The following is a 12,297-nucleotide window of genomic DNA, read 5'->3' on the forward strand; positions in this document are numbered from 1 at the left end:
GCTCCCTGCGCACACGCGTGTACAACACCCCGATCCCTGCACACACGCATGTACAACACCCCAATCCCTGCACACACACGTGTACCAACACCCCGACCCCTGCGCACGCACATGTACAACACCCCAATCCCTGCACACACACGTGTACCAACACCCCGATCCCTGCGCACATGTGTGTACGACACCCCAATTCCTGCACACACGCGTGTACGACACCCCAATCCCTGCACACACGCGTGTACAACACCCCGATCCCTGCGCACACGCGTGTACCAACACCCCAATCCCTGCACACACGTGTGTACCAACACCCCGATCCCTGCACACACGCGTGTATGACACCCCAATCCCTGCACACACGCGTGTACGACACCCCAATCCCTGCACACACGCATGTACAACACCCCGATCCCTGCACACACGCGTGTACAACACCCCGATCCCTGCGCACACGCGTGTACCAACACCCCGATCCCTGCGCACACACATGTACAACACCCCAATCCCTGCACACACGCGCGTACAACACCCCAATCCCTGCACACACGCGTGTACCAACACCCCGATCCCTGCGCACACGCGTGTACCAACACCCCGATCCCTGCGCACACGCGTGTATGACACCCCAATCCCTGCACACACGCGTGTACAACACCCCGATCCCTGCGCACATGCGTGTACCAACACCCCGACCCCCAGGCACACACATGTACGACACCCTGATCCCTGCGCACACGCGTGTACAACACCCCGATCCCTGCACACACACGTGTACCAACACCCCGATCCCTGCGCACACGCGTGTACGACACCCCGACCCCCAGGCACACACAGGTACGACACCCCGATCCCTGCGCACACGCGTGCGCCCGTCCCCCACACACGCCTCCCCCCCGTTGCACACGCGTGTGCCCCCCGGTGCCGGGACCCACCTGGTGTCCGTGCTGTGGGGACGTGGGGCCACGGGCCAGGCCCAGCAGTGCCAGCCCCCAGCGTGGCCCCCGCCCGCTGCCAGCGGGTGCCCGCCCTGGGGACACACTGGGGACAACGGGGGAGGGGGGACAGGAACCCGGGGCGGGGGGGGAAGCGTGGGGGGACAGGGAGAGGGGACGTGGGGGTGGGCTGGGGGACATGGGACGGAGACTCGGGGACAGGGGGACAGAAAAGGGGGACGCGGGGACACAGGGATGGGGAAAGGGGGGGGCAAGGGGACAAAACCAGGGGACATGGGGACAGGGATGGGGACATGGGGACGCAGGGACAGGGGAGGGGGGGGACATGGGGACATACAGATGGGGAAAGGGGGGGCACGGGGACAAAAACAAGGGACATGGGGACACTGGTGGGTCAAAGGGACAAGGGGGACAGGGGAAGGGGGGACATGGGGACATCAATGGGGACATGGGGACACAGAGACAGGGGAGGGGGGGACATGGGGACATTTTTGGGGGACATGGGGACACAGGGATGGGGAAAGGGGGGGGGCAAGGGGGCAAAACCAGGGGACATGGGGACAGGGATGGGGACATGGGGACACTGGTGGGTCAAAGGGACAAGGGGGACAGGGGAAGGGGGGACACGGGGACATCAATGGGGACACAGGGACAGGGAAGGGGGGGGCATGGGGACACTCCTGGGGCCAGAGGGACGTGGGGACACGGGGAGGGGACAGGGAACAGGGGGCAACGACAAGAACATTCCTGCGCCCCCCCCTTGTCCCCCTGTCCCCCCCCGCGGGCCCCAGGCATCCGGAAGCCACCAGCGGTTGCCAGCCCCGGGGATGCGGGGACACACGGGGGGGACACGTGGGACACTCCCCCCCCCCGGGCGTTATCAGCAGGGCCCAGGGCATCCGCCCCCCCCGCGGGGCACCCGGGCCCATCCCCCCCCGGGGGCACCGCTCCTCCGGTGACACCCCGAGGGCCACTGTCACCCCCCCAGTGACACCCCAAGGGCCACTGTCATCCACCCCCGGTGTCACCCTGAGGGGCCACTGTCACCCCCCCCAGTGGCACCGCTCCTCCAGTGACACCCCAAGGGCCACTGTCACCCCCCCACGGTGGCACCGCTCCTCTGGTGTCACCCCGAGGGCCACTGTCACCCCCCCCCAGTGGCACCGCTACTCCAGTGACACCCCGAGGGCCACTGTCACCCCCCCATGGTGGCACCGCTCCTCCGGTGTCACCCCGAGGGCCACTGTCACCCCCCCATGGTGGCACCGCTCCTCCGGTGACACCCCAGGGGCCACTGTCACCCCCCCATGGTGGCACCGCTCCTCCGGTGTCACCCCGAGGGCCACTGTCACCCCCCCACGGTGGCACCGCTCCTCCGGTGACACCCCAAGGGCCACTGTCACCCCCCCATGGTGGCACCGCTCCTCTGGTGTCACCCCGAGGGCCACTGTCACCCCCCCATGGTGGCACCGCTCCTCCGGTGTCACCCCGAGGGCCACTGTCACCCCCCCATGGTGGCACCGCTCCTCCGGTGTCACCCCGAGGGCCACTGTCACCCCCCCATGGTGGCACCGCTCCTCCAGTGACACCCCGAGGGCCAGTCACCCCCCCATGGTGGCACCGCTCCTCCGGTGTCACCCCGAGGGCCACTGTCACCCCCCCAGTGACACCCCAAGGGCCACTGTCATCCACCCCCGGTGACACCCCGAGGGCCACTGTCACCCCCCCATGGTGGCACCGCTCCTCCGGTGACACCCCAAGGGCCACTGTCACCCCCCCATGGTGGCACCGCTCCTCCGGTGTCACCCCGAGGGCCACTGTCACCCCCCCCAGTGGCACCGCTCCTCCAGTGACACCCCGAGGGCCACTGTCACCCCCCCATGGTGGCACCGCTCCTCTGGTGTCACCCCGAGGGCCACTGTCACCCCCCCATGGTGGCACCGCTCCTCCGGTGACACCCCGAGGGCCACTGTCACCCCCCCCAGTGGCACCGCTCCTCCGGTGTCACCCTGAGGGCCACTGTCACCCCCCCAGTGACACCCCAAGGGCCACTGTCACCCCCCCATGGTGGCACCGCTCCTCTGGTGTCACCCCCGAGGGCCACAGTCACCCCCCCATGGTGGCACCACTCCTCCGGTGACACCCCAAGGGCCACAGTCACCCCCCCATGGTGGCACCACTCCTCCGGTGTCTCCCCGAGGGCCACTGTCACCCCCCCATGGTGGCACTGCTCCTCCAGTGACACCCCGAGGGCCACTGTCACCCCCCCATGGTGGCACTGCTCCTCCGGTGTCACCCTGAGGGCCACTGTCACCCCCCCAGTGACACCGCTCCTCCGGTGTCACCCTGAGGGCCACTGTCACCCCCCCAGTGACACCCCGAGGGCCACTGTCACCCCCCCATGGTGGCTCCGCTCCTCCGGTGACACCCCAAGGGCCACTGTCACCCCCCCAGTGACACCCCACGGGCGGGTGTCCCCCCACTCCCCCCCATCTCTCATGTCCCCCGCCATGTCCCCATGCCCCCCTGCATCCCCCCACGCCCCCCCTGTCCCTTTGTCCCCGCTATGTCCCCCTGGGTCCCTTTGTGTCCCCCCCTTGTCCCCGTGTTGCCCCACATCCCCCATGTCCCCCCCGATCCCCCTATGTCCCCTCACGTCCCCCCCCATCCCCTAATGTCCCCACATCCCTCCATGTCCCCTGGTGTCCCCCCCCTCGTGTCCCCCAAAGTCCCCCACGTCCGCCCAGTCCCCCCATGTCCCCCCACATCCCCCATGTCCCTCTCATGTCCCCTCATGTCCCCATGTCCCCCCATGTCCCCAGGTCACCCCACATCCTCCACGTCCCCCTCAGGTCCCCTCGTGTCCCCACGTCCCCCCAGTGCTCCTCCATGTCCCCTTCATGTCCCCTGATGTCCCCAAGTCACCCCACATCCCCCATGTCCCCCTCATGTCCCCTCATGTCCCCCCACATCCCCCACGTCCCCCCTCAGGTCCCCGCGTGTCCCCATGTCCCCTTCATGTCCCCTGCTCTTCCCAAGTCACCCCACATCCCCCATGTCCCCTCATGTCCCCCCATGTCCCCATGTCCCCCTCATGTCCCTTTCATGTCCCCTCATGTCCCCACGTTGCCCCACATCCCCCTCACGTCCCCGCGTCCCCACGTCCCCCCAGTGTCTCCCCATGTCCCCCCCACGTCCCCGTGTCGCCCCACATCCCCCCATGTCCCCCTCAGGCCCCCTCGTGTCCCCGCGTCCCCCCATGTCCCCTCCTGACCCCTGACCCGAGAAGCCAAAGGTCACAGCTGACCCCGCCCATCGCGCGCCGTGACCCTGTGGGGGTGTGGCCAAGCGCCGAGAGGGAAACGCTTCCGCTTCCGCTTCCGCTTCCCAGAGCGAAACCGGCAAAGGGGTGACGTCAGCGCTTCCCTGGTCACCATGGGAACTGCACCGCCCCCCCCCCCTCCCCCCCCGCCCCGGCTTCCGGGAGCGCCGCGCAGCGGTGACGGACGGGAAGCGGCTCCAATCAGCGGTCGCCTGGGGGAGGGCGGGAAAGGCCGGCCCGCCCTCCGCGCGAAGCTGCGCGGCGATTGGTCGGATGGGGCGCGGGCTCGGCCAGTCAGCCCGGAGGGGCGGTGCCGGGGAGGGTGATTGGCAGCCGAGGAGCCAATGAGCGGCGGCCTCTCTTCCGGCTCCACGTCGGCAGCGGCGAGCGCAAAATGGAGGCGCTGATCCTGGTAGGGGGCGGCGGGGCCGGGGGGCAGATGGGGGCCATGGGGGGCCATGGGGGGCCGGGAGGGGCCCGGGGGTTCGGAGGGAGAGCAGCGAGGGGGGAAATGGGGTCGCCGGTGGGAGGGAATGGCGGGGGGGAAAGGAGGGGCGGCGGTGGGGGGCAACGGGGGAGTAAATGGGGGGGCAGCGGGGGTAAAGGGGGGGTGACAGTGGGTGAATGGGGGGGTAAATGAGGGGTGCCAAGGGGGGAGCGGTGGGGTAAATGGGGGGCTGCTATTGGGGGTGAATGAGGGGGTAATGAGGGGGTAAATGGGGGTACCAATGGGGGTACATGAGGGGCAACGGGGGGTAAAGGGGGGGGGCAGCGGGGGTAAAGGGGGGGATGACAGTGGGGTAAATGGGGGTGAATGGGGGGTGTCAATGCGGGGGGCAATGGGGTAAATGAGGGGCTGCTATTGGGGGTGAATGGGGGGGGTAAATGCGGGGCGCCAGTGGGGTAATTGGGGGACTTCCAATGGGGGTAGATGGGGGGGGAATATGTGGGAGTAAATGGGGGGGCAGCGGGGGTAAAGGGGGGGTGACAGTGGGGTGAATGGGGGGTGAATGGGGAGTGCCAAGGGGGGAGGGCAGTGGGGTAAATGGGGGGTGCCAATGGGGGTGAATGGGGGCTGCCAAGGGGGGGGCAATGGGGTAATTGGGGGGGCTGCTAATGAGGGTAAATGGGGGGGTAGTGAGGGGGTAAATGGGGGCACCAATGGGGGTACATGAGGGGCAATGGGGGGGTAAAGGGGGGGTGCCAATGGGGGGGCGGTGGGGTAAAGGGGGGGCTGCCAATGGGGGTGAATGGGGGGTCAGTGAGGGGGTAAATGGGGGTACATGAGGGGCAATGGGGGGGTAAAGGGGGAGCGTCGGTGGGGGGAAATGGTGTCCACGGGGGGTGTCGATGGAGTAAATGAGGGGTGTCAATGGTGGGGGGGGGGGCAACAGGACCAAACTAGGGGTAACAATGGGGTAAATTGGGGGGGTGAATGGGGGGGAATTGGGGTAAATGGGGGGTGCCAATGGGGGGGAATGGAGGGGTGAGTGGGGGGTGCCAGTGGGGGGGCAGTGGGGCAAGGGGGGGGCTGCCAATGGGGGTGAATGGGGGGGGTCTTGAGGGGGCAAATGGGGGGTGCCGCTGGGGGTAACTGGGGGGGGTATAATGGGGGATTAAACGGGGGGGAATGAGGGGGGCAAATGGGGGGGCACTGGGGGAAACTGGAGGGAAATGGGGGATGAAATGGGGGCAAAAGGGGGGTGCAAGTGGGGGGGCTGCTGCCTGCCCATGGGGGTGGCAGTGCCCCCCGCCCCGGGGTCCTGCCCGTGGGGTGACGATTCCTGGGATGGTGGGTGACTGTCCCCTCTGGCGGTGACCGCAGGGTCCCTGCTGGGGTTGGGGGTGGCGGGGGCCATCGGTGGTGGCCATGGGTGGCCCTTGATGGTGGCCGTCGGTGGTGGCTGCAGGTGGCCCTCGATGGTGGCTGCGGGTGGCCCTTGATGGTGGCTGCGGGTGGCCTTCGTGGTGGCTGCGGGTGGCTGTCGGTGGTGGCGGCTGTCGATGGTGGCCACGGGTGGCCATCGGTGGCCTGGCAGCGCCCGGGGCGAGGTTCTGTCCTACACTCCGGCTGTGGCTACGGGCAGTCAGTGCATCACAGAACTTGGTCCCGGGAGCTCGGGAGCACCCGGATCGACGGGGACGGGGACAGGGATGGGGACAGGGACGGGGACAGGGACCCCCCCGGCCTGGCCCTGCGGTGGCTGCCGCCCAGGACCCCCTCGCCAGGCTGGGGGTGCCAGACACAGGCTCCTTCCTGATGTCCTCGGTGCCACCAAGGCGGAGTTCGGGTGACACGGGGGTGGGGTGGTGACATGGGGTGTCCCCTCGCTGGGCGGGGGGTGCCCCTGTCCCCAGGAATGGGGTGGCAGCGGGGTGACGGTGGCCGTGTCCCCGCAGGAGCCGTCCCTCTACACCGTCAAAGCCGTTATCATCCTGGACAATGATGGGGACCGGCTCTTTGCCAAGGTGAGGGGGACGGGGGGGTGACGGTGACACGCAGGGGACGGGGACAGGGATGGTGACACTGCCTCAGGGAGGTGTGGGAAAAGGGGACACAGGTGTGGGGACACTTGGTGGCACTGGGGGCCCTGGGACGCGATACAGGGCAGGGAAACGGGGTGGCACATGAATAAAGGCAGGTTTGGTGACGTGGGGCAGGGACAGGGACATGGAGACAGGGTTGGTGGCCCAGAGCGGGGTTGAGGGGGCTCCTTGGGGCGGGGGGGGAGTGGCCCAGGTCCCCAAGTGCCACTGTCCCCGCAGTACTACGACGACACCTACCCCAGCGCCAAGGAGCAGAAAGCCTTCGAGAAGAACATCTTCAACAAGACCCACCGCACCGACAGTGCGTGTTTCGGGGACGGGGACACCCGTGTCCCCTGGGGAGGGGGCTGCCACCCCCACGGGGATGGCGGGGCCGTGCGGGGGGGAGTCCCAGGGGGGTGACACCGGGCTGTCCCCGCAGGCGAGATCGCGCTGCTGGAGGGACTCACCGTCGTCTACAAGAGCAGCATCGACCTCTACTTCTACGTCATCGGCAGCTCCCACGAGAACGAGGTGGCTGGGGACACCTGAGGGTGGCGGGGGGGACACACACACCCCCAGGGGTGCCAGGGGAGGGGGGGACACCCCAGGGTGGTGGGTTGGGGACACCCAGGAGTGGTGGGTTGGGGACACGGAGGGTGGCAGGCTGGGAGAACAAGATGTGCAGGGGGGGTACCTTGGGGTACCGGGGTTGGGGACACAGAGGGGACACACAGAAAGGTCCCCGGGGAGGGAGGGGACACAAAAGGTGCCATCAGGCTGCGGGGGCCGGGGGGGGGGGGGCCCCACCTTGGGGTGGCAGTGCCACCGCCTGACCCTGCTGTCCCCCAGCTGATGCTCACGGCCGTCCTCAACTGCCTCTTCGACTCACTCAGCCAGATGCTGCGGTACGATGGGTGCTGGGGGGGGGAAAAACACCCATGGGGCCTGGGGGGGGTGCTTGGGGGTCAGCTGTGGGGCCTGGGGGGTGAGACATACCCATGGGGCCTGGGGGGGGGGCACCTGTGGCTCCTGGGGGTGGCATCTGTGAGCCTGGGAGGCACTCAATGGGTCCTGGGGGGGCACCTGTGGGTCCTGGGGGGGGGGTGCTTGGGGTGCGCCATGGGTCCTGGGAGGGGGGGAACCCGTGGGCCTGAGGGTGGCACCCATGATCCTGGGGGGGCACACAGTGGGTCCTGGGGGGGACACACATGCCCATGGGTCCTGGGGGGGGAGCATCTGTGGGTCCTGGGGGGTCAGCCATGGGTCCTGGGGGGGCACCCGTGGGTCCTGGGGGGGACACACATGCCCATGGGTTCTGGGGGGGACATCTCTGGGTCCTGGGGGGTCAGCCATGGGTCCTGGGAGGGGAACCCGTGGGCCTGAGGGTGGCACCCATGATCCTGGGGGGCACACAATGGGTCCTGGGGGGACACCCGTGGGTCCTGGGGGACACACACATGCCCGTGGGTCCTGGGGGGGGGGCATCTGTGGGTTCTGGGGGTCAGCCATGGGTCCTGGGAGGGGAACCCGTGGGCCTGAGGGTGACACCCATGAGCCTGGGGGGCACCTGTGGGTCCTGGGAGGGGGACACATGCCTGTGGGTCCTGGGGGGGGCACCTGTGGGTCCTGGGGAGCACCTATGGGTCCTGGGGGGGGTGTATCTGTGGGTCCTGGGGGCACCCATATTCCTGGGGGGGTAGCACGCAGGGTCCTGGGGGAACTCATGGTTCCAGGGGGTCCCACCAGGCCCTGGCATGGGGGGGGCACACAGAAGGCACATCCCGAGGGGCCCAGCGGGCACTTGGGGGGCTGGGGGGGGTCCCATTGCTGGTGGTGGCGGGGTTGGGGGGCGGTGTGGGTGCTGAGCCGGCAGGGCCCCCCCAGGAAGAACGTGGAGAAGCGGGCGCTGCTGGAGAACATGGAGGGGCTCTTCCTGGCCGTGGACGAGATCGTGGATGGCGGGTGAGTGTGTGTGTCCCCCCCCCCAGGGGCCCATGTCCATCCCCCCCGCCCAGGGTTTGTCATCCCCCCCCCCGGGTGCCCAGAAGCCCCGGGGGGGGGCGGTATGGGGTGGGTGTTGGATGCTGATGGGTCTCTGTTCGCCCCCCGCAGCGTCGTCCTGGAGAGCGACCCCCAACAAGTGGTACATCGCGTGGCCGTGCGGGTACGGAGGCGGGGGGGGGGCGGTGGTTGAGGAAGGGAGGGGGGTGCTGGGGGGCGATGGGTGTCCCCCCCCTCTGTCCCCGCCCCAGGCACCCACCTTTTCCCCCCCCGGTGTGTTGTGTTGCAGGGCGAGGACGTGCCCCTCACGGAGCAGACAGTCTCGCAGGTAGGGCTCGACCCCCCCAACCCCGGGACCCCCCCCTGCGGCTGGCAGTGCTCCCCCCCCACCCCGAACCCACCAACCAGGGGCCTGTGGCTGTCCCCAGTGTCACCATATCCCTCCCCGTGCCCCCCCCAGGTGCCACCTGGGTGTCCCTGGCTGCCCCCAGTGTCCCTATATCCCTCCCCGTAGCCTCCTGTGCCCCCCCCAGGTGCCACCGGCTGCCCCCAGTGTCCCCATATCCCTCCCCACAGCCCCCCATGTCCCCCCCAGGTGCCACCTGGGTGTCCCCTCGTGTCCCCATGTCCCTCCCATGACCCCCGTGCCCCCCTGCCAGGTGCCACCGGCCGCCCCCAGTGTCCCCATATCCCTCCCCATAGCCCCCCATGCCCCCCCCAGGTGCCACCAGCCGCCCCCAGTGTCCCCATATCCCTCCCCATAGCCCCCCATGCCCGCCCCAGGTGCCACCAGCCGCCCCCAGTGTCCCCATATCCCTCCCCACAGCCCCCCATGCCCCCCCCGGGTGCCACCTGGGTGCCCCCAGTGTCCTCATAGCCCCCCGTGTGCCCCCCAGGTGCCACCTGGGTGTCCCCTAGTGTCCCCATATCCCTCCCATGACCCCCGTGCCCCCCCGCCAGGTGCCACCGGCTGCCCCCAGTGTCCCCATATCCCTCCCCATAGCCCCCCATGCCCCCACCCCGTGCCACCTGGGTGTCCCCTGAGTCCCCCCACCCCTCCATGTCCCTCCCCATGTCTGTGGGTGCCTCCCAAGTGCCACCTGCGTCCCCCTGCCCCCACCCCCCTCACCCCCAACACCCCAGTGACCCCCCCGGGCCAGCTCCCCACATCTCCCGTCCCCACAGGTGCCCCCATTCCCCCCTCCCTCACACCCATGGGTGCCCTGTGCCTGACTTTGTGTGTCCCCCCCCCCAGGTGCTGCAGTCGGCGAAGGAGCAGATCAAGTGGTCGCTGCTGCGTTAGCGTGGCCCCCCCCCGGTCCCCCCACAACATGCCAGCCCCCCCCCACCGCCCGTCTGCTGCCTCGTCTCTCCCTGCGCCGCCCACCGCCCCCGCCCCAGTTTGGGGGGGGGACACAGGTGTCCATGGCTTGGGGGGGGTTGGTCTGGTGTGTCCCCCCTGCCCCCTCCTCAGTGAGGGGGGGTCCCTAGGGTGCTCCTTACCTGCCTGGAGCTGGGGGGGGACGGGGATACATGTGGGGACACACGCGTGTGCTTGGGGACACCGCGGGGGGGGGCACACCTGTGTGATGGATGCGTGTGGACATGTGTGTGCTGGGGGGGGGGACACATGGGGATACACCTGGGGGGACATGGACCCTCCCGACCCCCCCCCCCCCCCCCCCCCCAAAACCCCCCCGGACACGAGAGACCTCAGGCTCAAACCTCGTCATTTATTGGGGCAAAGCTGGGGGGGGGGACACGGACACATGGGGACAGGCAGATGCGGGGGAGGGTAACAGGGCTCTGTGCGTCCCCCCCCCAACCCTGTCCCCCCCCTCACCCCCCCGCCTGCTATTGCTTTGCTTAGATCACAGTATTGACTTGGGGGGGGGGGGGGGGAGGCAAGAAAGGGGGGGGCCAGTGCCAAGTGGGGGTGGGGGGCAATAAGGAATTGGGGGGGGGGGGTGTGTGCAGTGAGGGGGGGCAGTGCAAGGTTTGGGGGGGGGGCACAGTGCCAGTTGTGGGGCAGTAAGGATGGGGGGGGACTGTAGTGATAAGGGGGGGCACAGTGATAGCTGGTAAAGGGGGGGGGGGCACAGTGATAGTGGGGGGGTGATAAGGATGAGGTGGGGGTCACAGTGATGGGTGATGCTGGGTTTGGAGGGGGGCACAATGGGGGGGTGATAAGGATGAGGGGGGGTCACAGTGATGGGCGATGCTGGGTTTGGGGGGGGCACAGTGATAGTGGGGGGCACTAAGGATTGGGGGGGGCACAGTGATGGGGCAGTACCAGGGTTGGGGGGGGGGGGGGGGGCACAGTGCTTGTGGGGCAGTACCGGGGCAGAGGGGAGGAAAGGCGGGGGGGGGGGGGGGGCTGCTATTTACAGGGTGGGGGGTGCCCCGGCCCCCCCGCATTATTGCAATGGGCTGGGCCCAGAGGGGGGGCCCCAGGGTGTGTGGGGGGGGGGTGATGGGTGCCCCCCACCCCCGCCGGGGCGTGTGCGGGGCTCGCTGCCCTCAGTGCAAGAGGTCATGGCTTGGGGAGGGGTGGGGGGACACCCTGGGGTGGGGTGGGGGGGGGGCACCCTTGGGGGGGGGGGTGTGTGGGGGGGTGGGCTCCCTTCCCTGCGAGCCATCACTGATTGCTTAGCGGATCCCTGAGGTGCCGGGGGGGGGTTGGGGGAGGAGCACTGGGGATCCCCCCCCCCCCCCTCCGGATCCCCCCACCCCGCCCCGGGGCGCTGGGGGTCTCCCCGTCCCCGCGGGAGTTGTGCAGTGGGGCCGGGGGGTGGGGGGTGGTGGGGGGGGGCTCATCGTTTTCCTGCCAAATATCCCAATTCCAGTTAAAAAAATAATCGCTGAGCCCGAGAAGCAGCTGGGGGGGGCGGGGGGGATGGCGGGGGGGGGGCTGTTGCCGGGGGACAGTTGCTGAGAGACAGTTGCCAGGGATGGTTGCTAGGTACCGTTGCTAGGGACGGTTGCTGGGTACCGTTGCTAGGGTGGTTGCTAGGTGCCGTTGCCGGGTACCGTTGTCAGGGCGGTTGCTGGGTGCCGTTGCTAGGTGCTGTTGTTAGGGACGGTTGCCAGGTGCTGTTGCTAGGTACCTTTGTCGGGTACCGTTGCTACGATGGTTGCTAGGTACCGTTGCTAGGTGCCGTTGCTAGAGATGGTTGCCAGGTACCATTGCTGAGGCGGTTGCTAGGTGCCGTTGCCGGGGGCGGTTGCTGGGCTCAGTTGCTGGGTGCAGCTGCCAGGGCCCGTTGCCGGGTGCGGGTGGTTGCTAGGCAACCACCGCCAGGTACCGTTGCCAGGCAGCCGTCGCCACGTACCGTCACCGTGTGCGGTTGCTGGCTCCCGTTGCTGGGGAACCATTGTCAGGTCATCGTTGCCGGGTCCCGTTGCCAGGTACCACCGATGCTCACGGTTGCTAGGTAACCGTTGCCAGGTGCAATTGCAGGGGCTCGTTGCCAGGTAACCATCGCTGGGCCG

At 68.8% G+C, this 12,297-nt stretch overlaps 1 protein-coding gene across 1 annotated transcript; it reads left to right on the forward strand.

Annotated features, from left to right (window-relative positions):
- The first annotated feature begins 4,474 nt into the window (after positions 1-4,474).
- Positions 4,475-10,154, forward strand: COPZ1 (COPI coat complex subunit zeta 1). The gene is made up of 9 exons (XM_063359282.1): positions 4,475-4,687; positions 6,676-6,744; positions 7,042-7,123; positions 7,244-7,335; positions 7,654-7,709; positions 8,689-8,766; positions 8,917-8,968; positions 9,095-9,133; positions 10,061-10,154. The coding sequence occupies exons 1-9, from the start codon at positions 4,670-4,672 to the stop codon at positions 10,106-10,108; spliced, it is 534 nt and encodes a 177-aa protein (XP_063215352.1). The 5' UTR covers positions 4,475-4,669; the 3' UTR covers positions 10,109-10,154.
- The last annotated feature ends 2,143 nt before the right edge of the window (positions 10,155-12,297 follow it).

This window comes from Chroicocephalus ridibundus, chromosome 24, assembly GCF_963924245.1.
Source record: "Chroicocephalus ridibundus chromosome 24, bChrRid1.1, whole genome shotgun sequence".
Classification (NCBI taxonomy): domain Eukaryota; kingdom Metazoa; phylum Chordata; class Aves; order Charadriiformes; family Laridae; genus Chroicocephalus; species Chroicocephalus ridibundus.